Source organism: Cavia porcellus, unplaced genomic scaffold (genome assembly GCF_034190915.1).
Source record: "Cavia porcellus strain 051 isolate PalLab524CR breed Dunkin Hartley unplaced genomic scaffold, mCavPor4.1 scaffold_20, whole genome shotgun sequence".
Classification (NCBI taxonomy): domain Eukaryota; kingdom Metazoa; phylum Chordata; class Mammalia; order Rodentia; family Caviidae; genus Cavia; species Cavia porcellus.
Genome location: NW_026947503.1, coordinates 66,772,091 through 66,799,374, shown reverse-complemented (window position 1 = coordinate 66,799,374; position 27,284 = coordinate 66,772,091). Strand labels below are relative to the sequence as shown.

At 40.2% G+C, this 27,284-nt stretch overlaps 1 protein-coding gene across 2 annotated transcripts in view; it reads right to left on the bottom strand.

The window, feature by feature from the left end:
- Window positions 1–10,798: 10,798 nt before the first annotated feature.
- Window positions 10,799–27,284, bottom strand: part of Vapa (VAMP associated protein A) — a 37,989-nt gene continuing 21,503 nt past the window's right edge. The window contains exons 3-7 of one of the 2 annotated variants that reach the window (XM_063231983.1): window positions 26,236–26,339; window positions 25,822–25,902; window positions 18,541–18,675; window positions 14,388–14,561; window positions 10,799–11,562 (exon numbers count right to left, since the gene is read on the bottom strand). In XM_063231983.1, the coding sequence (XP_063088053.1) occupies window positions 11,404–11,562; window positions 14,388–14,561; window positions 18,541–18,675; window positions 25,822–25,902; window positions 26,236–26,339 (653 nt within the window). In that variant the 3' untranslated portion in view covers window positions 10,799–11,403. The remainder of the gene's footprint in view (window positions 11,563–14,387; window positions 14,562–18,540; window positions 18,676–25,821; window positions 25,903–26,235; window positions 26,340–27,284) is intronic. The other variant, XM_063231984.1, reaches the window with a different exon arrangement.

Genomic DNA, 27,284 nt, shown 5'->3' with positions numbered 1-27,284 from the left:
ATGGACAAAGAGAAGTGTCAAGCCACACACTCCATGCAGTGGTGGAACTGGAAGATGCAGGTTTCGTGAAAGTCCCGAGTCCTGCCATGAGGGTCATTCTACAGGGAGTCAGCCATCCAGGCCTTCCTCAGGAAGACTGAAGCTTGATGATCCTGAAAAAAATGGGAACAAGGTGATTCCTATTTTTAAATTAATAAAATTTCTCCATCACCATTAGTGTTGTATAATTTTCATCCAATATTCCAAATTAAGGCTACAGACAGCATCCAATCGGATGATGGAATCAAGTACAAGAGGGTTCCTCTCCTAGAACACAAGGCTGGAGCAGGTGACTTCTGCTGGCCAGCAGCTCAGTCATCCTGGATGTCCCCAGGTAAGCAGGACACACACCCATGTCCCTGGCTCGGCCTTCAGGGAAACCAGGCCTGCCGAGGTGTGCAGGGCAGGTGTTAAAAGTCCCCCACAGACTCCTAAGAAAATAAGGAAGGCTCTGCAATTCCTTCTCCTCTGTTTCCTGTCCTAAGAGCAGACTGAAGGGACCGAGGGAAGACCACAGTTCAGTTTGGGGCACACACTCATCCCTCGGCATCCAGAGTGCTTTCAAGTCCCCCAATTTCAAGATCTTCAGATGTTCTGGCCCCTTCACATAACAGTGCAATGCTGGCACATGCATGCACAATGCTCCCATGTGCTTTAAGTCATCTCTAAATGACTAATAATGCAAATGCAATGCAGATGCTACATAGACCACTGTTACTCTGCATTGCCTGGGCAATAACAAGAGAAACATCTGCACAGATTTAGTGTAGATGCAATCTTTTTTCAAATGTCTTTAACCTGCAGTAGGCTGAATTCCTCCCTCAGGCACAGAAGGCCACTCTGTCTACTCAGTTGTGCAATGGATTTGGAGGGATAGCAAGATTTTGGGGGAGCAGAAAAGTAAGCCTTTGGATGGAGGGGTGGGATAGCTGAAGTGTCCTCCTGCAGGGACTGCAACCCCAACCTCTTCAGCGCTATCTACCACATGGTGGGTTCATGAGGACAGGAGTAAGAGCAGGCCCTTGCCTATCTAGGACATGGAAAGATCTGCACATTCTCAGTGGGAAAGCAGGAGTACCCGATTTAGAAACCAGTGGCCTTTCAGTGGGGAACTCAACAGAGGGCAAGACACCGTCAGAGTAGGCATCGGCACAGAGCAACACTGATAAATGCAACACTGGCACAATTTTGCTGTCCTGAACCTTCAAGAGGGTGTGAACTCTGAACAGAATACAAGCTGGACTAACAGGAATGACACTGAACCAGTCCAGCTAGGGTAAGGCTTGACATGTTTCACTGGCTCTGCCTGGGTTACTTCTAGGCCCTGAGCCAAACAGATGCTAGCTCTGATGCAATGTGAAGTCCAATGTGAGGAATTCAGGGTGGGCATGCAAGGGCTGCTGTGATCAAAGGAAGGGTAGGCGCCAAACCCACACCACTCCCTGGAACTCCGGACCTCCCCCTGTACCATGTAGATGTGATCCTGTGAGGGTGTGTGGTTCTCAGGGCCCAGCATCCCCCAGGGGTCACGGTCAGAGGAAGGAGGAGACTGTGGCATTCATGTGGCAGGAAGGACACCAGGCTAGGAAACGTGGCAGCTGGGAAGCAAGCATGTCATTTTCCATAGGAGTCTCTAGGAGCGCACAGCCCTGCACATGTTCAGCCAGAGACAGGTTTTAGGGTAATAAATTAGTGCTGTTTCTGATGACTTGGGGTCATCTGTGACATTCTCAATAGTTGCCCAAAAAGAAATCCCATAGGCAGAGGGAATAAAGTCCGGGTGCAGTACAAAGGTGTGCTTGAACCTGGTAAGGAGTCCTGAGCAGGTAGCATCCCCTAGACTGGCACCTGTGGGCAACTGGTCTACTGCTACACACTTCTCCCCTTCTAGGTGGCTGGGGTCGCCTAGCAAAGCAAAGGATAAACTCTGTACCTCTCCCTAAGTAAACTGCCTGGCACTGTCACAAATCTGGCTCTACTCTGAGTAAACGAGGGCAGTGGAGAACAGAGTTGGACAGGCTGCTCTTGCATCTGTCCAGAGCACAGGAAGGAAGTCTGATCCAAAAGGGGAGAAGGGACGTGCTGCTCCTCCAGTCACACTTGTGACAGCATCTTACAGAAAGATGGCTTCTCAGTGTACCAGGATGCCTGAGAATAGTCTGGGAGATCTGGGAATATTTAGACTTAAGAGCTTCAAACATTTTCTACAAATGCTCCGACCTGTTCTGTGTGGTGATGCGAGATCATTGGGTTTCAGGAGGGCGGCCAGTCCTGCTCTACCTCTCAGAGATAAGGGCCCTGCCAGCAGCACACACTGCTCAAGGGAGTGAGGTGGGAGGACCCCGAGTCACCTCAGCCCAAATGCCTCACCTTGCAACAGAAGAATCCACTCCGTGGTGGTATTCAATCAGAAATCAGGTGTGCTCACAACAGAGCTGGCAAAATACAAAGGCATCATAAGGAAAACACAGTGTTTGTCTCCAGAGAACACCTGTGTGAGCTTATGCACTTCAGTGCTCTGAGATCTTATTTTCTTACATTTTCCACAAGCATGGCAATGATGACACTGCAGGACAGACAAGATGGAGACTGACGGCATGCCATCATCGGCCTCCCAAGGCACTCATCAGGACTTTTTAAACGCTCCCTCAAGGGAAGGAAACTGGGACACTGATACTGAACCTGCCTGAGGGCCAAATCCTGACAAAGCCAGCACTTGTGCCTTGGCAGTTTGCTTGGTCTCAGCTTCCTCCCCAGAGCTAAGGGGCATGGAACAAGAACCAACATAATGAAAGCCCAGCAGAGAAACTGTTCGCTTAGAAGTTGACAGTAGATGACTGTACTCTTCAGAAACACCCATGTGATAGAGGAGACTCGGAGGCTGGGAACTACTGCAGATGCAGAGACGAGACACGCTGACTAAAGCAACACATGAACCGAGCTGGACCTGATGGGGAAGGTGCAGCAGATGCCAGGACTCAATCTAGCCCAGGGCCATGGAAGGCGGGGTCGACTTTGAAAATCTTGTTTACTAAAGCTGATAACTATACTGTGATTATACAAGGAAATAGCCTTATTCTTGGGAAATAAATATGCAAGAAGTCAGGGATAATATGTACACATAATCTGATACACACTATTTTTAGATGGGTTTGAGAAAACAGAGGTCTATGAGCAGGTATCTATGTACCTGTGTGAATGTGCATACATGCATGTGTACATGACTTACACAAATATACCTCAAGTGTATGCATGTGTGGAAGGCAGTACAAATGACAAAAATGCTCAAATTTAACAATCAGTGTACCATTATCTTCTACACTATTTTTGTGCCTTTTTTTTACAACTTGGGGAAAATGAATTTTCTTGACATTAATTTTAATGATTTATAAAATAACCATGTTAATTTTCATACTATTCATATTTATACTAAATGACATATATAAAAAATCTCTGGCAAGATACTAGACACTAGAAATTTCCCCATAATATACTCTCCTATAATTTCCAGACTCCCCTATAGTAAGTCTTTCCTGATTCATGGGGATCTGTCCCAGGACCCCTAGATGTGTGAAACCGCAAGCAATACTGAACTCTCTAAAGCTGATGCCACTTATGAGTCATGTCCTGATTAAGTTATAAACTAAAATACTGAGATTTCAGACCCAACCCACAAAGCATCACTCTTAGCCTCACCTGTGTTAAATGTGCTTGGAACACCGACACTGGCCGACAAGCTGAGCAATGTGTTCGAAGGCAGTACCTACCTCACACTTGGGTTAACTCTGCTAAATTACTACGCTTAGTCTGGGACCATTAAGTAAAATAAGGGTCCCTACACGCATGTCCTGCAATGCAGTGGCAGCTGATAAATGAGACACTACTAGTGACTCTAGCAGGCAGAGGGTAATTCACACTGCTGATGGGACAGAACAGGATGGCATAAGACCTCACCATGCTCCTCAAAGCAGCACTTTCAAACTTACAGAACTGATTACTTTTGGACTCTCAATATTTTCAAACTCTAATCGAGTGCAATTAAAGTGGTGGAGTAACTCCACATCTGCTTAAACTATAATTTCAATATATTTCAACCTCAGCTGATTGCAATGGAGACAGGAAAGTGAAACTGTGGATGGGGAAATACTACTGTAATCTGCAAGTATGATCTCAGTGGATTTTCTAAGTTACTTGCAAGAATGCCTCCACCTCTGAAGTGTTTTCTCATTCTTCATCTCAAGGTCATTTTTCATCATTAGGCTGCTATTAAAATGCCTTAATTATGGGGTGCCCTGTCTTACCTGATCAAAGGACAGAGTAAGACTATGATTTTTAAAGACTCTTCCAGACTTTCAACATCTTGCAAGGTTAGAAGAGTCAAATGCGGAAGGCACTGACTGACAGCTGTGTTGTGAAGAGGTTCCACCATTTGCTCATGGGCATCCGTGGGTGAGGAGCAGTAGAGATCTGAATGCAAGTGTGCTGATCCTCCAAAACCCAGCTTTTTGTCTGCCTCTCTGCAGGTGCAGAACTTGAGGCTGCTGCAGTCAGATAATGCTGTTTAAGGACTTCAAAATTGGAGACAGGCCAAATACCCATTGTTTGCCTCTTAATTTCTAACCCAAATACTCAGACATCTGCCAGTTTCTCTTACATATATTCTGTTACTATCTATTGAGCATGATTTCAGCGAATGTCTGCTCTTTAAGCTGTACCCTCGGGGTTGGGGGTCCGAGGATGCAAACTGAGCAAGGCCCCTGGCTCAGAGATGCACCTCCCTGGTCCCTTCAGTAACTACACAGTTACCCTACACATTATCAAGGAGGAAATGAGGGCCCACAGGTGAGCTGGCCAGGGTCATGATAGCTACAGTGACAGAGCCTGGGCTGTAACCTAGCTCCAGGTTCCGGCCACTTGGAGAAGCTTCTTCCCAAGGTAACACTCATGTGTAGGGTGCAACACTACAAACTACCATCTTGTAGCTGGTAACATGGATAACACAACCCACACTGCACAACTGCACTCCAACTTCTAGCCACCTCCACTGTGCACCACATGGTAGGCTTTAAATGCAATGTTCCTCTTGGGCTTTCAAAGCCAGAGAGCCCATCTCTAACTACACTCCCAGGACTGGATGCCCAAGACCACAGCAAGGCTGACACCAAACTCATCACACCAAAACCAAGTTTCCCCACACTGCTCCTCCCCACCCTTTTTCCAGAGGCAGCGTCTGTCAAGGGCCGGCACGAAGCCTGCACAGTCGGCTTGGACAAGCCATTCTCCCCAAATTTTCACCTGGTCTACTAAGTTATAAAGGAGTTGGTAGATGGTGCACTCCCTGTAATCCCAGCCTGCTGGAAAGCTGAGGCAGGAGGTACAACAAGTTAGAGCCTGGGCAGCTGAGTGCTAATCTTGGAATTTAAAAAAGACAATGAGAAAAAAGGCTGGGGGCAGACTGCAGTGTAGAGGCCCGGAGCTCAACCCCCAGTACTAGTGGTGTGGTCGGTGTTCCCAAATGTTATTCTGAAAATAGACTGTATATGGTATGTAAAGTAACAGACACATAACAGGCACTCTGTAAGTCGCTTTTATTTTCCAACTTCATGCCTGGTTCTTGTCTGGGGCACTCTAGCTCCAATGACTTATCATTTAGGCGCAAGCACCTACTTCTGCCTCCTGACAGCAGGGTCCCCTACATCTCAGTGTTCTGGTCCAACAGAATCCTACCCTTCCTCCCGTGGCCCCACCTGTGCTCCCCACAGCTGGCAGAGAAATACTCAGCATTTGCCAAGCACGAAACCCAATGGGCACAGGACTCACACAGGCAACAAGCCAAGCCGGAAGTGCAGGGGACAGCAGGTCAAACTGCTTACTCCTCAGCTCCAGAGGTGTTGCCAGGCGGTAGTGCAAGTGCTATGCTCCAAAAGCAAATTTCCTCCTGTGGGAATTCCAGATCTTCATGCTGTTTCTCCACTTTGCAAATACACAAAAAAGCCACCTCCGCCGCACTGACCGGGGCGTTGGCAGGATGTACAGACACTGAGGAGCTCGCTTTGCAGTGTGCACTCACCTCCACCCTAGGCCCAACTTCCCGTGTCGCGTGTGTATGCAGGATGTGTGACCACACTTCACCAGGCAGCTTTCAGGATGGTCCATTGGCCAGCGACCTTCTGCATGGCCTGCACAGCCAAGCTCCAGCCAGCCAGCCACCACACTGGATGCAGGGATAGGAGAACTTAGCTGGGCAGGGTGGTACGCACTCCGTCTGCACCATGCACCTCAGAAGATGGCATCCCCACCAGGTCCTCTGCCAACACCTGGCATTGATGGCTGTGTTTGGACCAACAGGCTTTGGCGGCTGTGGCAGTACCTTTGTTGGGCCCAGCACCATCCCTATCACTGGGACTCTTGGTGACGGCAACAGGGAGTCCAATTGGGCGCAAGGTAGAAAATGGTGCTCTTTTTCACGCAGCGCGAGGCACCTCGCAGCCTTAGATGTCTCGGTGAGGGTAACATTCTGAGTGAGGGGCATCTGCAGCCTCTCAAAGCTCGAAAGACGCGCTGCATGCTGGTTAGTTACCAACATGTGGCCCATACAGCAAGTACGGGCCATACACATCTGGGGTGGTGGCAGATGTCAGACAGAGGTCTGGAGGCTTCAGTTACTTTGTTGTATTTTGCTCCCTGAAAGATAAGACCTAAAGCAAGTAAAATAAAGATGTTTCCCAGGGAAAAAAAAAAAATCAAAGCAAATGGGAAAGGAAGCATTAATCTACAGTCCATCTCCTGCCTCCCATAAATAGCCAAGTGTGGTGGTGCCTACCTGTAATCTCAGCTACTCAGTAGGCCGAGGCAGGACAGTAAGTCTGGGTAACTTCAACCCTGTCTCAAGAAATAAAAAGGGGTAGGGATGTACCTCAGGTGTGGAGCCCCACTTCTGGGTCTAATCCCAATACCACCAAGAACAAAAATCCACCCCAATACTTCAGGCGGCTGAGACAGAAGGGTCACAAGTATAAGCTCAGCCCGAGCAATTTAGTGACATATCAAAACACAGCTTCAAAATTTAAGAAAGACTGTGGATGTAAGCTCAGTGCAAAGGCCCCCAGATACCCACCACCACTGCCGCTGCCAATTCCACCTCCTAAATCTGTGCTGATTAACTGATATAAAAATAGCTGGAACACAGATTAAAAATTGTATTATAACCGAAAAGTACCTTAATTGTTGAGAAATGACAGCCAAAATAGATTTCTTAGGTGCATAGTACACTAAAACTAAAGCTCATAAAATTTCTCAGACTTTTTTTCAGTGACAGCTGACACTTGCATATTAAAATGTAACTTTATAATACCTAAAGATGACTCCGCAGGGTTTTAAAAAGAAAAATAAATTATTAAGTTTCACTATATTGGAGGATATAGACTCTTACATGGGTGTTGCACACAAGAACAAACAAGTGGAGAACAAATTTTCTAAACAAAAGCAATGTGCTAACAGAGGCATACATGTCATTGAAGAGGGGATTATCTAGAGGCCAGGCCAACCAGGTGTACCATTATGAAATACATATCACCCTAAGAAAGTGACTGTAAAACCCAAATATTTTTGCCCTCAATGAACCAGAAAAATGATTAAAGTGAAAAAGACAATACAAAGTTATATTAACTTATAATTTCACTTAAAGAGCATCAACATCACAGGGAAAAAAATGTTCATAGCAACGAAGCATACTTCGGCCCTATTATTTACTTTCTGCACTGCTTACAATGCCATTATTTCTGTACTCAGAAATGTAGGAGGGAGGAGGTTTTTGTTCATCCTTCTCTGCAGCAACCTGAGCTGCCAAGGCATCCTGAGATCACTGCTCCTGCACAGACTTAAAGATGAAATTCCCCCACCCATAGGCTGCCAGCTGCCCTTTCCTGAGAACACATTTAACCTCCAGGCCAGTAAGACATTAGACTATCTCCATCAGAACTCAAGTCCATTCAATGACTAGTTATTGACATTTAACAGAACGGAAAGATACCAGCCACTGATTATTACATTGAAATAAAATTTGTTTTTATTTTATTTTATGGAAAGGAAAATGATACTTCACCACACTTTTAAAGTTTATTCACACAGTTTAATTTCCCTTAAAAGCTAGAAAATAAAGATCATTTATTTATCTTCTGATTTTGTTTTTCCATACTATTATGCATTGCTCTTTCCCTCAACTCTCCTAAAGCTCAACTTTAAAAATGTATGCACACACTGAAGTCTTTGAATAGGAATGTGCAAAGCTTTAGGGAAACTATTATTTAAGTGTTCTAAAGTGGCAGATCACAACTTGGAGACATACTATATAAGATCTGTTTTTATTAACAAGTGTTACAATTTTTTTCCAAAGTAGTATCATTTTCAGCAGTTACAGCCCAAAGTATTCCCGTATCATATACTATAATACCAATTTCAGAACTTCTCAGCTAAGATACTTTGAAGAAAAATTAAGAATATTTCTTTGACCAGAATTTCTGAATTGGAGATTCTTCTCCAACTGTCATTTCTCTTCTTTCCTTTAATACACCACATACTCAGAACACAGTTCTTGATTTGCTTCTTATAAATACATGAATGGACAAAGTTAAGGTACATTGGTTCTAGAAAGAATGAAAGAAAGTAGTGCATTTAGCATCCCATATGAACTTAAGGCCTTAGTTACGTGACTGTAGTATCAGTGCCAGCAACAGTGTAACTCCCCCAAGCTTACACAGCCAGTAAGCATATCAACAAAGCAAACATTTCTAAACATCTGAGGATGAACAATCTACATATCATCAGTCAATAAGTACTCTTATTGGACTCTTCTGAATGCGTAACTACTGGCAGTAAAACAATCTGATAATATTTCATAGAACAATTTAAAAGAGTACTGACCAATCAGAGCACCCACTGATACATACACATTTGCAGCTGGGTGGGGTGGCTCATATCTGTAATCCCAGCAGCACTCAGGAGGGTAAGACAGGAGAGTGGTTGCAAATTCAAGACCAGCCTGGGTTACAAAGTGAGCTCAAGGCCAGCTGAACTGCATAGTGAGACCCTGTCTCCAAAAAAAACACCTCACACACTTTTGAAGATGCTATCGCAGACTAGTCTTTCTCAAAACCAACCATTGTATAATGCATTCTGCAAAATGTCTACGTAAAAATACATTGTAATATTACCAATACAGAAGGCAGTGCTATCCTAAACACAGAGGTACATACATGAGATGCCAGTAAATACAGTCTTAAGACGGAAAAATCACACAACCACTTATTAGCATCTCATAGCCATTATTTCAGCTGTCTTTTAAATTAGGACAATTCCTTTCCTACAAGGCTGCAATAAAGGTAGGGCTATAGCCAGGAGATCACACTGCCAGTGCCAGCTCTGCGTCCACCTACTTGTGGGGCAAGGGAAAAGTTCTCTCAAATCCTTGGAAGGCCTCAGATTCCCCTACTTTTATAAAGCAAAGGGGCTGAAAAATAATAAATTCTAAGGAGCATCCCCACAAAACTAGATTGTATTAAATTTTTGAAAACTGGAAAAAAAATTTAAGGTATTTATGCAGTATCAAGTGTTACATCATCAATCATGTCAGTTATGTAACAGCTTTAGGCCGAGGAATTACTGACTCGGACTGCACCAGGATACAAGTCCTTTTTTTTTTCTTTTCCTTAACATGCTTTTCCAGTTATCAGAAAAAGGAGGTTTACAATCACAGAAAACCAAACAGCAATGGAAATACTACCAGCAGCAGCATGCTAGTAATGACCAGGCAATTACACATGTTTGCTTTTGGAAACTCTTGCTCACAAGCAAGACGCTTTATAAAAGATACCATAGAACACAAGAACACAGGACATGTGATCCGATACAAACTCAAAACACATCTGAAATGAAAATCACCAAAACATTTTAGAACATTTCACTTTTTTATAAGGTCTGTTTACAGACCTGAGTCCCCCATACTTCACTGCATCACATCGAGTCTCAAATCACAACTTCCTTCTTAGGCAGAGGACACCCTTCACAAAACCAACACCAATTTCCAGGAATAAAAACTCAGTTGTACTAGAATGTACCCAGTTACATTCGCTGGCTCCAAATCTTTCCATTAGTGTGAATACTAAAAATAGAAGCTAAGTACAGGAAAGTCATTAGCCTCTGCAAGGGATATTTACACTGAAAATGTGTTTCATACGCTTAACAGACTGGCAATGAAAAGGTCACTTTTCACAAAGAAAATTCCCAAGGCTTGCTCAGTAATGCTGAATTTTCACAATGAAAATCTGAGTGTCAAGTTGGACAGAAATAAAACACCTACTTTTTAATTACCATTACAAAATATATATAAACTAGTAAAAATTGTTAGGCTGGGTACATACTTGAAAATCATAATTAGTTCTTCAGTGAAGACACTAAAAGAAACTGATAAAGAAGGGGTATATCATATGGTCTTGTGATACGAAGCAACTCCCTAAAATTGTAGCAATTTTATTTTCGTGGTATTTGCTCATATTTCTTGCAAACAAGCCACTTATGATTTTCTGAAAGTACTTCAAATTTTATCAATGATTTTCCTTAACAGAACATGGATTTTCAATTACAAATACTGTATTATCTATCAGGAAGGATTTTAATGCTAGAGATAATTATACATTATAAATTTCAATTGTCATACCGTGGACTGACACCCCCTCTAATGACACCACAGACACAATCAAGCTATCGAGCAAGAATCTGTTAACAGTTTTATTTTTTATGTTAAATACCATGGGACAGGATTGTAAGGATGAAAAACTCAGTGAACAGTTGCCTCACAAGGGTAAGAAAAATTCCGCCATGATATTAGCAAAGGTAAAGGAGAAAATGTACATGGTAAGAGGCACCATTTCCCCACAGAACACCTCTTGGCATTTCCTGAATGAGTGATATTAGCAATCTAAATAAGTCATATTTCAAGAGGTAACAGCAACAGATAAAATTTAAAGGGATTATTAAAATAACATTTACAAGACTCTGAACAATTCTTGAACTCCTATTAAAACCACAAAGAAAACAACTCTTTATTATGAATTTCATGAGACTGTGTGTGCCACTGACACCTGCTAGTGATGACCTGGTGATAGAGAACCTGTCCAGCAGCCAACAGTCTTTACTGTGTTTTCTAACCATAAGAGATCATTAGAGGCAAAGCCTGTACTGACGCTGTACACACAAAAAAATGGTCACTGTGGGCCATACTACCAGTGAAATGGTAGGTAAACAAATCTTTTTCTGGTCAAGAGAAAAAAAAAAGAAAGAAAGAAACAGCACTCTGCATGCTTCACTCTACAAGATGAACTTCCCTAGAAAGAACCCGATGAAGATGGCTGCTATCACAACAAGGAGTGAAGGGAGAGGACTGGTGACGTTGTCTCTGAAGGATGCAGCCGAGGCCGAGCCAGACTTCTCCGAATGTGCTACCTTCCTGAGCCTTAAGCCTTCCTCCTAGGGGGAAAATGCACAAAGAGAGGTTTCAAACACAGATACGCATACACATGACACCACAGCTAGAAGACTACAGAGAGGAAAGCAGAAGGACAGGAGCAAGGACTAACTGGGGAGCTCTGTGGAGGCCTAGACGTTCTAAACCAGACTATAGTGATGACTGCCTGATCCCATCAGTTTACTCACAATTACTAAACTATACGTATACTTGCCATGAATGTCTTCATAAGTTATAAAATTTTACCTCAATTAACACTGATTTTGAAACTGGAACTAAGAGACATATTCCTAAAATACTAATTCTGCGAGTTCTCATTTGTGAGATGGCCTGTGGTATTTTAAATTGTTTACACCCACGCTAGCTCAATCAGGCAAAGAGAACCAGGAATAAACCCCTAGTCTGACAGGTTTGCTGACCCTACAACTCAGGAGCCTGCCCAGCACAAGGCAGGGGGCATACTCCATGGAAGAAATACTACGGGATTTGGGGGACAGGATTTCTGGGTAAACTCTAGCTAATGCAGTTTTGACAAACTCAAAACAAAGCAGGTAAGGATGTATGCAAGGATTTATGCCTGGTTTGGACTACAAAACCCACAGAATCCTAGTTCTTCTAAAAGCCTCAAATTAAGACAGATGTGGATTGCCACACACCGGAATCCCTATCTAATGCTCTCACCTGGAATAAAAATGGCCTGCTTCTCTCATCAAAGTGACTCACAGCCTCCAGGCAAGAATGGGTCACTTCCTCCCTACTGAATGGTCTCACACAGCAAGTTTCTGAAATGCTAGATTATCAGGAGTCAGGAGGCATGGTTTCCCACAGGAAAGCAGCAGTCACTCAAGCAGGTTATGACACAGGAAATGAAGCCTGGGAAAACACTGGTACCTGTCTGCTATGCAGCTAGCTTTATCCCTGTCACCATCCTGACTACAGCAGGATCCTTTACTTCCTCAGTGCAAGCTGTCTGTCTTCTTTCACATAATTCCTCTACTATGTTTACATATACAGACAGTTCCCAATTTCATAAGGATTTGAATTGTGACCTTTCTCCAGGCCAGCAGATACAGCCTAATCCTCTCCACAAACACTGAATGGCTCCCAGCCAGCCACTCCAAAATAAGGGGACACTACTTTAGTGTGCTGTGCTGCTAAGGATGTTTGGTGGCTTAGGTGTCCTGAGGATACAGTGGTGCCTCGGTCCACAAACTTGATTCTTTCCGTGACTCCAAACACAAACCAAATTGGATGAGAACTGAATCAAATTCAATAGTTAGGTTTAGTGTTGACCTTATGGGGCTATTTGATTCGGTTCTCATCCAATTCAGTCTGCAAATAGGATCATCAAGAGAACTGAGTTCATGAACTGAGGCACCACCGTATGTTCAATTCAGCAATATTTTGAATCTACAAGGAGCTTATGAGGAATTATTTCAAGGAGGATGTGAATGATTTGTTTTATTCGTGCTGCTGGATTTTTTGGAACTGAGGTGGTTTTTTTGGATCTTATCTAATCACTAAGATTAAGACAGCAATGATTCTCAGCTCCAGCTATACCTTACAAACACCTTTAGAACTTTAAAAATATCTCTGATGACTCTGAATCTCTGGGTCTGGGGAGAACCTACTCATCTACGTTTTTAAAGTTCACTGGGTGATTCAGATGCACAGTCTAGATTAAGTGAAGAGTTTGAAAGCCTAAAATGTAATGTGAAAGTACTCAGGTACTAAACCAGGTAACTAATTATTATTGGTAAATTATTCACAAACCTCACACATATCTAAGTCAGTCCCCCTTGACAGTCCATCCATCTGTACACTCAAATACGTGAATACTGTCCCACACGTGTCCTGTGACTGCAAAGACAGCACATGCAGCTCCTACCCAAGGACTGTGCACTCAAGGGAGAAAGCCCTCTAACAGGGAAGAGCAGTAAGAGGCAGCAGACACAATGTAAACACAAAGGAACAATAGTCTGAGACCATTTTCTTTCATTTTTGAAGGGAAAGAAGACTACACTGAAAAAAGAAAAAAAAAAAAAAGACAGAAGTCGGGTAGTGAGAAGTGTATGCCTGTGTGTGGCACATAAAAGGAAGATTCCAAGGCTTTATAGTGCAGCCAGGAGAGCTCATGCTGAAGCAAGAGCAATGACAAAGGAGACGTTCTTCCAGAGTGCTCTACGCTGAACCCAATGCACTACAGCGCAAGCATAACACGGACAGCGAATGCAAACTATGTGTGTGATTTTAAATTTTTAATAGTACACTAAAAAAACCAAAATAAATTGGAAAATTGATTTTAAGGTGCTTTTAACCCAACAGACCCAAAATAAGATTAACTATAAAACAATATAAAAAAGATGTTTACCTTTTTGCATACTAAGAGTCCAACACTGCTGTGTATTTTACACTCAACAGCACATCTCAATTTAGAGTAACCACTTTTCTTTTAAGTGCTCAATACCTCCACAGACTAATGCACTAAAGGGTAAAGACAGCAGAGGCGTAGGCAACTTACTATGACTGGGACATAGAATGAAAAGGACAGTAGAAATGAGAGAGGAAGTTAGCAATGCCACAGCCATACCACAAATTCTTTTAGGTGTCTGCTAAGGAAAGGAATCCATAGGCAACTAGAAGCCACAGTAGGCCTGTTAAAGAGGATGGGAGACGGGGCAGAGGCCAGGCATAATCAAAGTGGGATAAAAGAAAAGAGCTGACCGTGGAGAAACACTAAAAATGTTCACGCAGGGGCCCAGTAACACATTTCTTACACCTTCATTTCAACATTTCAGCTGCCCTAGTTTTCACCAGCAGAACTTACTTTCAGGTGTCGATTTTCTTCTGACAGCTTCATCATTTCTCCCTGAAGTCTTTTGCACTCTTCCATGAGCTTCCGCGTCTCGGTATCATTGAGTGAAACACTGTGCGGTTTTGGCATGGGTCCATCTTGTTTAGATGCATTCAGTGGAACAGCTTTGCTAGGTTCCATATCATTCTGCATTACAAAGACATTGGGAACTTTTAGACTAGCTAAATCTTACAAATTTTAAATAAAAATGCGAATTCTAATTCCTTCTTTAAAAAAAAAAAACCTGAAAACTTTTCTGTTTTATTGATTTTTTTTTTAAAAAATACCAAAAATTATGGTCATCTGCAAACGATTTTAAAAGAATTAAGTCATAAATCTCAGGCGTTAGACAAATCAAAATAAGCAGCCCACTACCTCCTCTACTCCCCTAATCTTAGCACTTACCTTACCAGAGCATTTATCATATATCATAATGTCCTACAATACTTCAAAGGCTGAGAGAGCAAGAACTGTTTCTCCTTGTATTTACCCCTAACTCAGCACTTTGGCCAATAGTAGTTATTCAGTTAAAGTACGCTGGATGACTGATGCCAACCAAAATCCAAACATGAAGGTCATTTTCAGTGCTGATTCTGCAATTCAAATGAGGTTGGGAAGAGAGGCAGGGGAATGTTATCCTAATTATTCCAGATGAAATTAGGAACTAAGAAGAAACATTCAAAAGAAAAACCTAACTTATATTTTTTGGGGAAAGTAACTGAAGCATACACAACTATTTAAAGGGAGATAATAACACAAACATACCGCTCCAACAAAAGAGGAGGGTGGGGAAGTCAGAAAGACTGATCATGAAACAGAGGATTCCTTCAAATCCTTAGCAATACTATTATGGATTTCTACTAAAGTAGTACTTATGATACCTTTAAACTACGGCAGAGTGAAAATTTTTCATTCTCACCAGCATCATTACCCATGTGAAGGACCTACAGCAGTATCGGCATTATTTCAAAACCTGTGGTCCCAACTGTCTCAACATCCTTCCTCCCAACAGCATTTATGCCACCACCCACCATGAAAGCATCACTGCACAAGTATTTTTGCTTATGTAGTCAAATGTTTAATTGGTTAAACGATCTAGAAGGCGGGGGATGTTGCTCAGAGATGAAGCATTTGCCTAGATAGACAAGACCCTGGGTTAGCGTTTCAGCACCCAACCAACAAAAGGGGAAGGTTTTAGATAAATCCTACTTCACTGAGATATAAGCTGCTAGCAAAGGCATTTATAAAAGCATGCGCTCTACAGTATATATTTATATGCAAGAAAAGTTCAAGGGACAGAACCTGCGTTTCTTAGGGCTACGTGGTATGATCAGTATGCCTAAATACTTATAAACCTTAATGTTACAATGAAGTTTTCATGTATATCATACACTGGATCTATGTGTAGACTTCTCTATTTTTCTTCAGGCATTACAGGCCAGAGGGGTTTAAAAGCCTACTTTGATTTCTTCTGAGTTCTTCTCTTCTTAGCTTCCTTGTTCTTCACCCTCCTGTCCCAGGAACCAACTACCTCTATTAATAAAAACCTGGTACACATACATTTTGCTGTCTGCCAACATTCTTCCCTACTCAATTAACAGTAATTACAACTTCAAAATGATTTTTCAGGTGTGCTCAATATCATCCTGCACAAATCCAGTATCTGACAACAAGGTGAAGAAAGCATTGTTCAGTAAGGTGGTAACTAACTTCAGGTTTTGGTCAAGAATTGGGGGGAAAAAAAATCATACTCATGACAGAAAGCTAACTAATTAAGACACACATATGGCAAATAACAAAAATAAAATATTAAAATGAACCATCAAGCTCTTCAAACTCGATTCTCAAGGCTTTGAAATTTTCACAAATTTCAAATTATAAGAGGAAAGTACTGTCTGTTACCTCAATAACACAACAAAACTATTATTTATATTACCTTCCAATTTTTCCATATGCACATTTTATAAAACCAGCACATATATAATATTCCCTTGTATTATTCATGTACATGCATTTAATTATATTAAAGAATATAACTGTCATTAGTTTATTACTTAAAACTATTAACTTTTGTTACACGTTTGATGGCAGCTTCCCATTCTTTGAAATTTTAAATAAGGAAACAGTATCTTCTTCTGGTGGTGAAAATGATTTTTAATACTGAAGTTTTCCTTAATGAGGTTGTACTGGTTTTATAACCAAGAGAAGATATCTCAATTTGTGGAGCATAAATGTTAAAAGGATAGGGGGGCTGGGTATTTAGCTCAGCGGCATAAGCACCTGCCTTGCAAGCAGGCAGTCATGAGTTCAATCCCCGGTACCGATAAAAAGGAAAAAGACAAAAAAAAAAAAAAAAAAAAAAAAAAAAAAAAAAAAAAAAAAATTAAAAGGATATATAGTAAAGGTTAAATACACTTCCAAAGTGAGTCAGATATGTTGCGTGTTGTTGAAAGTTACACAGAACACGTGTCATTTAAGATCCTACAAACCAGTTAACAACTACAGCAGACACAAAGAAATCTTACTTCTTTATGGACGCTTAATGTATAACATATGGAACCTCAGTTAGCTAGGGGATAAGACGGGCAGCACTAGCAGTTGTGACTAGGCGCTCACTTCCCCTAGAAGTTCTGTGCGAAGTTCTGTGAGGGAGGTCTGGCTGCAAGCAAAGAGCCTATTCCTTGGGAGTGGCTTCAGACCATGGAGAAGGAGACTGTCTCTTTGGAGAACCATGGAACTAGTAAACCAGAAAGGACTCAATATACCTCATAATAAACTGCTAAGTGGTGAAATCTCACCTTCACATTCTATTTAACACTGCAACTTAAAATAAGCTGAAAGGTGAAGGTGTGTGTGTGTGTCAATTAAGGTAAGACAACACATCCTGATGTACATATAGCATTTCACTATTTCATGACCTGTGTGCTGTACTTTTTGATACATTTTCAACAACCACTAGAGTGTCAACCTCAATGCTGCAGGTAACTCTACTAGAGGTAATCAGAAAAAAGAGGAAACCAGGTGGAAAACTTGGCAGAGCAGGTGTGCAAGGACACTCTAGGCTGAATGCAGAACCATAAACAGGGAGCTACACCCTAGTAACTCCTGTGAGAAAGGGATGTCAGTGTACACAAAGAGATGAGGCCAAAGGCAAGACCTACAGTATCAACTGTCAGAACTAAAGTTTTACCCTGTGAACTAAAAGACATAACAAAGTTACCTGAAAAACTTTTCTAATCTAAGCATCCACTTTACTATTTCTCTAAGACCATCATGATTCCAAGAAATAAATACCTCCAAAGCATAAATTTTTTTTTTTGTTTTTTTTGAGACGGGGTCTCGCTATGCAGTTCAGGCTGGCCTTGAGTTCACTTTGCAGCCCAGGCTGGTTTCGAACTTCCAATGATCCTCCCACCTCAGCCTCCCGAGAGTGCCGGGATTGCAGGTGTGAGCCACCATGCCCGGCAGCATAAAAATTTTTTAAAAGCCATTTAAAGAATTATATTTTTAAAGCCTCATTGGTATGCAAATATTTTCATAATCTAAATTAAACAAAAAATAGTATACCCATCCCAATAACTTCCACCCACAATCACTGTTACTTTATTGGTGAACATATTACTTGAGTAAATATTAAGAACACATACACACACACATGCAAACACACACACAAAATTAACAAATTATATTATGATCTTTTTTAAGAGCTTTAGATGGGGCTCTGTATACAGTCAACAAAGCCTATTACAAGGAGGTTACCATACGTGTATTTGATAATAAAGCATAAAGTATAATTTCATTTTTCCCCCTATAACTACCAACACTTGACTGAAGAGCAGGGTCGGCCAGCTCTAACAGCATATGCTCCCAAATCTCATTTCATTTACTTGGTAACCTTCACTTACTTCTGTCTTGCTCACTACTATTGTCTTCCTAAGTGTTAATTTTTTTAAGAATATAATCATCTGTGAGTATGATATTTAAATGCTTTGAATTTCTACTGTAAGTTTAAATATACTTGAAAAATCTACCTAATGGATCACAATACCACCTTCTGCTAGGTCCCTACAGGAACTTATCAGTGGCCATAAGAGACCTCTAAGTCTGTAAGTTCCCTGTGACAAACCTTCTGCTTTTCCTGTGTCAACACACTGATTCTCCTGGGATCACTCGTCCTGGGATAAGTGGCGGGTGCTGCTGCTGTGCTGCTGATGCTGCTCACTGAGGTGACGAGCGGAGCTGTCCCTGGTGGAGTTATACCCTGAGATGCATTGATGGGAAACACATACTCAGATTCAGAACTGATTTCTCCTGCATGATACTGGAAATGACTAACACAGACATTATTAGGCTCTGCAATAGTGACATTTTACTCTATAAGAACGTGTTACACATAAGAAACAGTATTAATGAATAATAACCTTATTAAAGCAAATACAGGAGTTTCTAAACTAGCTTTTCTACATTTCCCAAATGAAATTAGCTACAGTCTATTTGCAGTATGTCCATTTATTAAATGTATATATTTGTTCACTTTTGATAACATTCAACTTGAACTTTTTCCCTTTAAAATTCAAAATATAATAATCTGTAAACCTCTTGTACTTAAAAACTATACACATACATATACGCATAAGCACACACACACAAAATCAAGCCAACAGATGAACTTAGAGACTCACATAACCTTCCAAACTAGCATACCATTAGCTCCACAATTCTCTATCTTTTCAAATTCCTATAGTACAGACAAAAATTAGCATATGAAAAGAGACTTTAAAATACTCACATTATCTATTCTTTGTCAACAGAAAATAATGCATATTTTTAAGCATAAAATATTTTTTAGATCCAAGATCACTGAAATCCCTGTCCTTTCTAGTCCCTGCAGCTTTCCTTAAAAACAATTAGTATTTTTTTCTAGAAAATGTATTTATCATCTGAGGTTAGGTGGAAGAAACTTAAATATACTTGCAATACATTCAAGTACTCCAGAAAATGTCAAGCAGAGGTAGTCTCAAAAATTTTTCAATCATTCAATCCTGAAAATAATAACCACTAACACTCCTCAAACAATATTAGGTAGTACAGAACTGACAGTAACTAGACAGAGCCAATAAATCTGAGAAAACCACTTTGTACAATACCAACACGTTAGCATCACTTGCCACCCACTGTCAATCACCCAGCCAACACCCTGAGTGGCTCTCCAGTCCGATCCTTCAAGATAGCTGCACTGTAGACAACAGGGACATATACTCACCTGCTGTTCCCCAGGGCAAAGACAACCACGTCTTCAGTGTACAGGAGGGCAGTAATTATTTATTCCTGTTGTCCAGGAAAAAAGTAATATTCCCCTTTATTCTAATGGGTCCCTAGGTTTCCTTGGTCACCCATCTATGACCCAAATCAGAAAGCTATTTTCCAAAAGGAAACAATAAAATGATGGGTGAATCAAATAAATTAGCATCAACTTAAAAAAATTTTCAAGATATAAAACTAAAAACATGCACTCAACCATTACACTTCAAAAGCTGCCTCCTTTTATTATCATACAAGATGACCACAAAACTTTATCATTTTCTTATTTATATATTCAGTGACAAGGTGCTATAATTTCTAAAGAAACCAATAGAGTAACTTCCTTTTCACACTGTTTTCAGAACATATAAATGCCCAAGAACTAACAGCATACCTAAAAATATAGATCCTCAAACTAGTGTGATGCACTTAGCTAGAGCACTTAAATGCTGCACACTCAGTGCTGGGGTGAAGCAGAGGCAGAAAGGTGAGGGTGGGGGGCAAAATGGTTCACCTAAGACCCAATAAACGCTCAGCATCTATACCATGTTTGGGAAGAAAATATCTACTGTGAAATCTACCTGCTTTATCACAAATTTTTCTAAGTTAACTATAAAGAGCAAATTCTTTTTTTCTTTTTCTTTAAGACAAGGTCTCATTATGTAGTCAGGCTGACCTGGACTCACTATGCAGCCCAGGCTGGCCTCTTAACTAGCAGCTATCCTCCTGCCCCAATCTCTCAGTGCTGGCATTACAGATTTGCACTACCACACCTAGCTAAAATCAAATTCTGCTGACCATCTCTTTAAATACTACCAGAACCACTAGTAACTATGTAAGGTGATAGATATGTTAATTAATTCACTGTGGCAAATGTTTCGCAATATAAAGGAACCAAAGTTATAGTAATAAAGTAAATGTGTATGGGATCTACTAACTGAACATGGCTTTTCCACTGCTGCAAACACTAAACATGGCTGAATACCATGTACTGTCCATGTGCCATCCAGAGAGCTGTATGTCAAGCCATAAGCTGTCATCCACATACTGAATTTTAACGACAAACTTATTACAACATACTAAGAAGTAAACCAAGCCTGAGGGTGTGGCTCTGGGGTAGAGCACTTGCCTAATATCGAAAAGGCCCTGGGTTAAATCCTAGCACAGTTGAAACCAACATACCCATCCCATCATTCTTGCCACTTTCTGAGACAATTCTAGAAGTACTCTTTCCTGAATGTTCTTAGTTATGCTGCTGTGGCTACTTCACTGTCCTAATTTAGAACTTTTACCTTTCAAGGTCATTTTGATATTGGAAAAGAGCAGGAAGTTCATACAGTGCCAGATGCAGTGAATAAGGTAGATGATGGCACACTGTGAAGTTTTTATGAGTCTGGCTTTCTGGTGGATGGCATTCCGTGGCAGTATTCACTGTGTTTGACCACATCTTATAAACACTCACAAAAGAGGACTTTCAGACTACCTGAGAAAGTGGTAAGGATGGGATCAATGTGCTCAAGGCAAAGGGAGTTTTCTGAGGTTGACAAATGGCAATGTCTTTTCCTGTAATAAATTTTTTAACTTATATATTTGCCACCTATTTCAATCACACCTCATAGTTACAAAAAGTTTCATCCTTAGTTGTTATAAATAAACAAAAACATCCTTACAAACTCTATACTAACACAAAGACTTCCACTTTGATGCTCTGAGATTCCCCTAGTCTGTGCTGAGCTGCACCAAACTAAAACACATCTCCCCATCATTAACATTCCTTACAGAACTTACAAATTTACAGCTCCACAGGAAGAATTTAAGCAGAATAGCTCTGTTTTGTTTTGCTGGCTTTTGCTGAGACAGGATCTCACTATATAATTCAGGCTGGCCTTAAATTTACTGTGCAGCCCAGACTGGCTTCAGGCTCACAGTGATCCTCCAAGCAGAATAGTATTTTTAAAGTACTAGAACTTTCTGCATACTAGGTACTCAAGGAGAAATACATCACATTAACTTGAAAATGCTAGTTTAAACGTAATTCTTTAACTGCAGAAGTCACAGCCTTTTAACTTGCAAACACACACAGTGCTTCTTTCCAGAATTATTATTTGCAGTGTTTTTCCTAACTCTTCCAACTTAATACAGTATACTTTGGGAAATACTGCCTTAAAAAATACAATTGTTTGGTTGGCTGAGGAATTTTTATTTTTTGGTTTGGTTTTTTTTGACAGGGTCTCACTATGTGGCATCACCATGCCCAGCTTACAGCTATGTTTTAACTCCTCTTACTACATTAAGTTTATCTCCAACCTGTACACTACAGGTACAATTTTGGTCTATTTGAATTATATAAATTTGAAAGGAAATCTTAAAAGCCTCATATAATCAAAACTTGAAATGTGAACCTCAAACACTGAAGTATCAATCAAAAATCCCAATGGCAAGCCATGGTGTGTCTACTACTGAGCTGGATTCTTGAAAGAAACCTAATTCCCAGAATCACTGTTTAATTCTGCATGTTCTGAGTTACTCAAAGATCTTCCAAAGCATTTCCTATCCATAAATGCAATATTTGTAAGACTAAAAGGATCTGTATAACTCTATGTGCAGTTGCCATGATTTTATCATTAAAATGCTGTCTTTTAAAAGAAGTTCCTTCAAATAACAAATGAGTTTCCACTCTATTCTTAGACAAGGTTTGACAAAACTCCTGGCAAAAATTAAGTCAATCTTTAACCCAGTATCCTGTGTTTTTAAGGTAAACATCTCTCACTGAAATGGCCAAAAGCTTCTTAAAGAAATGGTTGATTCCAGAGCACGGTGACACATGCCTATAATCTCAACTCTCAGGAGGTTGAGGCAGGAGATAGCTGCGCTACTGAAGACAGCAAAGGATAACTAGTGCATTCAAGGACAACCTACACTATCCCAAGACACCCAGCCTCAAAAAACCAAAACCAAAACCAAAATCAAATAGACTTAGGTCCTGAAAAATAAAGCCTACCAAGAACAAAAGGACTCAAGATTCAACTTCAAGAATCTCCCACAGCCAATATAAGCACCAATGATAATAAAGCAAGGAGCTGAAACTCAGATGTTCATTTAAACCCGTGAGCTTTAACAATACCCAAAAGTAGAGATGGGAGGGAGAGGGAAGAGTGGTCAGATGGCTGTCACCACAGGATGTTTGTGAATCAACCCATTTTCTTAATAATCTGTAACTAAAAAGGCTCGGGCATTTACCTTGTCTATATAAACTACCATTAAATAATCAATGCCAGCCAGCTCTTCACTCGTGCTTCCTAAAGAGTATGTGAACACCGCACAGAACTTTAAATCAGCTTAGAGACGTAGGTCACATTTTCTCTACCTCAACCTTCTTAATATTTTGAGCTAGACTCTTGTTACAATGGCTGTCCTGTGCACAGAGGAAGTTGAGCAGCATCATAGCCTCTCTCACAGGTGGTTGCAACATTCTTCCCCACCCCTCAATTGTGAAAGCCAAAACTGCCCTGGGGAGAAGTGACCGCTGCACACAAGATCCAAGTCATCTAGACACCTGCACATCTTGGCCACTCATTTCAAAAAACAATAAATAAACCCAGACACACATGCCATCTTAAGTAACACCCACAAAGCAGCTTTGCCCAACCTCTACCCTCAGGATAAACAATCTAATCAAGCCTCTAGATCCAACTTCCAATTATAGGAAAGACCAAGGAGAAAGAAAAAAAATGACATCACAGGGTGCAATCAGTTCTAGATTAAGAGATTTAAGAAACAAGCTGGGCACTAGGATGATGTACACCTCCAGGCCAACTACTTGGAAGGCTGAAAGGCAAGGGTCCCTTGACACCAGGAGCTCAGGACCAGCCTGAGAATCACAGTAAGATCCTGTCTCCAAATAAAGCAGGTCAAAACAAAACAGAAGGAAGGAGAATTCAAGAAATGTATCATATCATTTGGATTTTATTTCAATCTCAAAACAAACTACAATAATACATCAAAATTTAATGAAATTAATTCATTTCTGAGCCAAATTTGAAAGCTGCCTGGACAGTTTGATACAAACATGTAAAAATTTGAAAGGCACAACTAATAGTATTAATATTAAAATTTTTATTTTTAAGGCCCTTTGAAAGATACATAGAAACAGTTACAGATGAATTTACATGACCTACCTTAAAATAGTGAGACAAAGTATTAGGGTTTAATGAAATAATAACTATGAACAGGGGTTTCTTATAGTTACTGTTCCTGCCTTCTAGGTGTTCTAATGCCCAGTTTTTCAAAATAATTTTTTAATCATGATCTTTAACAGAAACTTTGTACAATTTAATTACAATTTCTACCACAAATATAAGCAGATCAGTTAGTGAAAATACATTCAAATGCAGATGTCCTCTGGAGCGCTTGGAAATTACTGAATAGCCCTGGGCTTGTGCTTATGGCACAGGGACTCTGGAAACCCAACTCTGCACTGCAGCACTCAAGCAGACTCCAAGCGCACCTGAACACCCACAGTACCCAGCCCTCTCCTTCCTGCCTGGAGCACCTGGCTCAAAGGCAGGCTATACCATTGCCCTCGACTTCTGGGTGTGTTCCAAAACAGGCAGAACTGCTCTTCCCACCATCAAACACTGCAGCCCAGCTATAATCTCAAACACTTTTTTTCTTGAAAGAGGGGATCACTCTGTAATTCAGGCTGACCTTGAATTTGCAGCAATCTTTCTGCCTCAGCTCCCCAGTACTGGGTTTACAAGCATGTGACACCACACCTAGTTTTAAACTGCTTTATAACTACGGCATAGTGGAAGCCTAGATATAAGGCAGTTTATTAACTTTGTTATTTAAAAAAAATGAGACTAGCAAAAAAAATCCAAATGTAATAATAACTTATTTTAACACAAGACAATCCAGACAATTTGTTATTGTTGCTTTTGTTCAATTAAGAAAAGCTATTGCTTTCCTGGTAGCCAAGATGAAATGAAAGTAAACTTCAAATGGGAAGATTTTTTATCTGTTTAGCTATCTATTTTTAGTACTGGGGATTGAATTCACAACCTCATGCTTGCCAGGCAAGCACTTGTGCCACTGAGCTACAGCCCAGGCCCCTAAGTGGGAAGTACTAAATGTGTCATGTTTTTAAATTTTAGCAAGTAACACACTCCTTAAAAGGGCATTTTTAAAATTCATTAATTTGGCTAACACTTAATTACCTTATTACTCTGGAGATTTTTCATTTCGGCTTTCCTGAAAATGTAACATGATAATGGAACATGGTATTGAAATTTACTTGTCAACAGAACAAGTGATCCCCAGATCAAAGCAAAAGTCATGTCACTGACATCAAATTGTACCAATGATATTTATCTAAATTACTATATAAATCAACTCACACGTACACACACAAAACTTAACTTTCTGCTCCTTCCTACAAACCACAGGAAAAAAATTCAAATTTGCAATCCAAGGAGACAAAAGCTCAATGGCACAGCACCTGCCAGCCAAGTGTCAGGTCATGAGTTCAAATCCCAGTACCAAAAAAAAGGACAAAGTTACTACAGCCCATCCTATATATTTAGACTGCTGGTTTGGTTTTTACTGTTGTTGTTATTCCAGCTAAACGTATCTAGCCGTTCTCAGTCCCTCAAACTGTACTTGCCTCCTACTAATCAATAAGCAATGATAAATTATTTATTAAAACAAGCACATAAATTCTGATTACTGAGTAAAGAACGTGAGAAAGGCCAAATCTGGAACGAGCTGCTCATTTGTCTAAACTAAATCTTTTATTCTCAGACTGTCAATATAGTTGCCAAAAAGCAGTTTGTTTGTGTTCTCATTTTATTTAGCTGTTATGTTTAGTTGGGTTTTTTTAACCTCCCTTTAAAAAAGCTTCAAGTGATTTTTTAAAAAAATTCGTCCTCATCCTGCAGCTAGGAAATGAATTATATTTTTCTTCTTAGACAAATGAAACAGTATAAAATGAAAAACACACCCTGAGCTTTTCAAACTTTTAAGTCTCATTAAGTAGACTAGCCATATCCTACACAGCCTAAGGCCAAAAATAGAATCCAATGTTCAACAACTTCCAATTTCTACTTACCAATTTATCATTTTCATTTGGCATTTCAAATACACATCTCAATTTAGAATCCATTAATTCATCAGGTTTTGCCTCTTTCCACTAAAAGCAAACAAAACCAAATATGAGACACAGGACATTTCACCTGAAGGGAACATAAGTGTGGGTATGGCCCATGATAAGGTGGGAAGGTATGTGGCCAGGTCAGGGCACACTGTGATCTTCTATGGTGGCCATTTTTCCAACTCATTCACTAACACCACAGAAACTTTAGTTGACCGTATACCTTCTGTCAACATCTAACAAAATCACACTGATAGCCCACATTTTTGCCTTACATTTTAAAAACTGAGTTTTTTTTTTTTAAGGGTTACACAAAATCTACAGTTCAAACTACATTCCCCAAAATAAAATCTGTTTAATGTCTTTACTTACCACTGCTTCCATATCTGAAGTGTTTGGTGGAGCAAAAATTGTCTGTACCATAAACTTGTGTTTGCTCTTTTCATTTGGATCATAGTCAAAGGGCTGCAGCATTACTAAATAGGAAGGAAGTACACATTACACTGCGGTCGGCATGTTCATCATTCCCATTACCCATTAGCCACGCTTTAAAAAACCAAGGTGAGTTCAAGCTACCACATACTGCCTTATTTCCACTAATGTTCTACGATTGACTTTATGACTTCCAATTACTTCTAAATTGTGCACCTTTTGGATTTGCTAAGTCTTTTAACAATCCATAGATAAATAAATAGGTACTTAATAAATAGGAATTTACAGCTGCCTCCTCTGAATTTGGGGTGTGAACATTTTCACACCTCTGCCAACACTGACTCGTAAGCACATGTTAAATTCAATAAACTGTTTATTAAAACAATTTATAAAATGAATTTATGCTTCTTTAGTATTTAGTGACAATTCTAAGATAACTGAGGCACTCAGAGGAGGAATAGTTAGTGACTTAAAAACCCACTGTCATGTATTTTTTAAAATTACCTTTCCTAAAACATACTTTAAATAAACAAGAAGTTTATTTGCTTAAATTTTTTTAAGAAAAAAAAAAACCACAAAAGAAAATCATGACTTCTCAATACGTAGAATTCAGAACCCAAATAATTTTTTTCTACGCAGTTAAGGGTTCCAATATCCTCTAAAGGGGTTTGTTAGGGTTCCAAAAGGTAACAAGTCATGCTAAATTTATGTACATAAATCCAAGGAATACACAAACAATTATTAAATATAATCATATGGTATAGAAATTACTTCTCTTCTAACATTTATTTCTGAACAGTCAACACTTTCAAAACAACAAATTCAATTAAGTAAATCTTATCTATAAGGTGTGTCTGAGAAGTCTATTAATCTCTTAACAGTTAACCCCAGGCAGCACTCAGGCAGTGCGTTTGTTTATATAGTGATTATACCATTGGTTGCTTGGGCAGGTGTTACTTCAACCAGTTGATTCTTGTATTGAATAAATT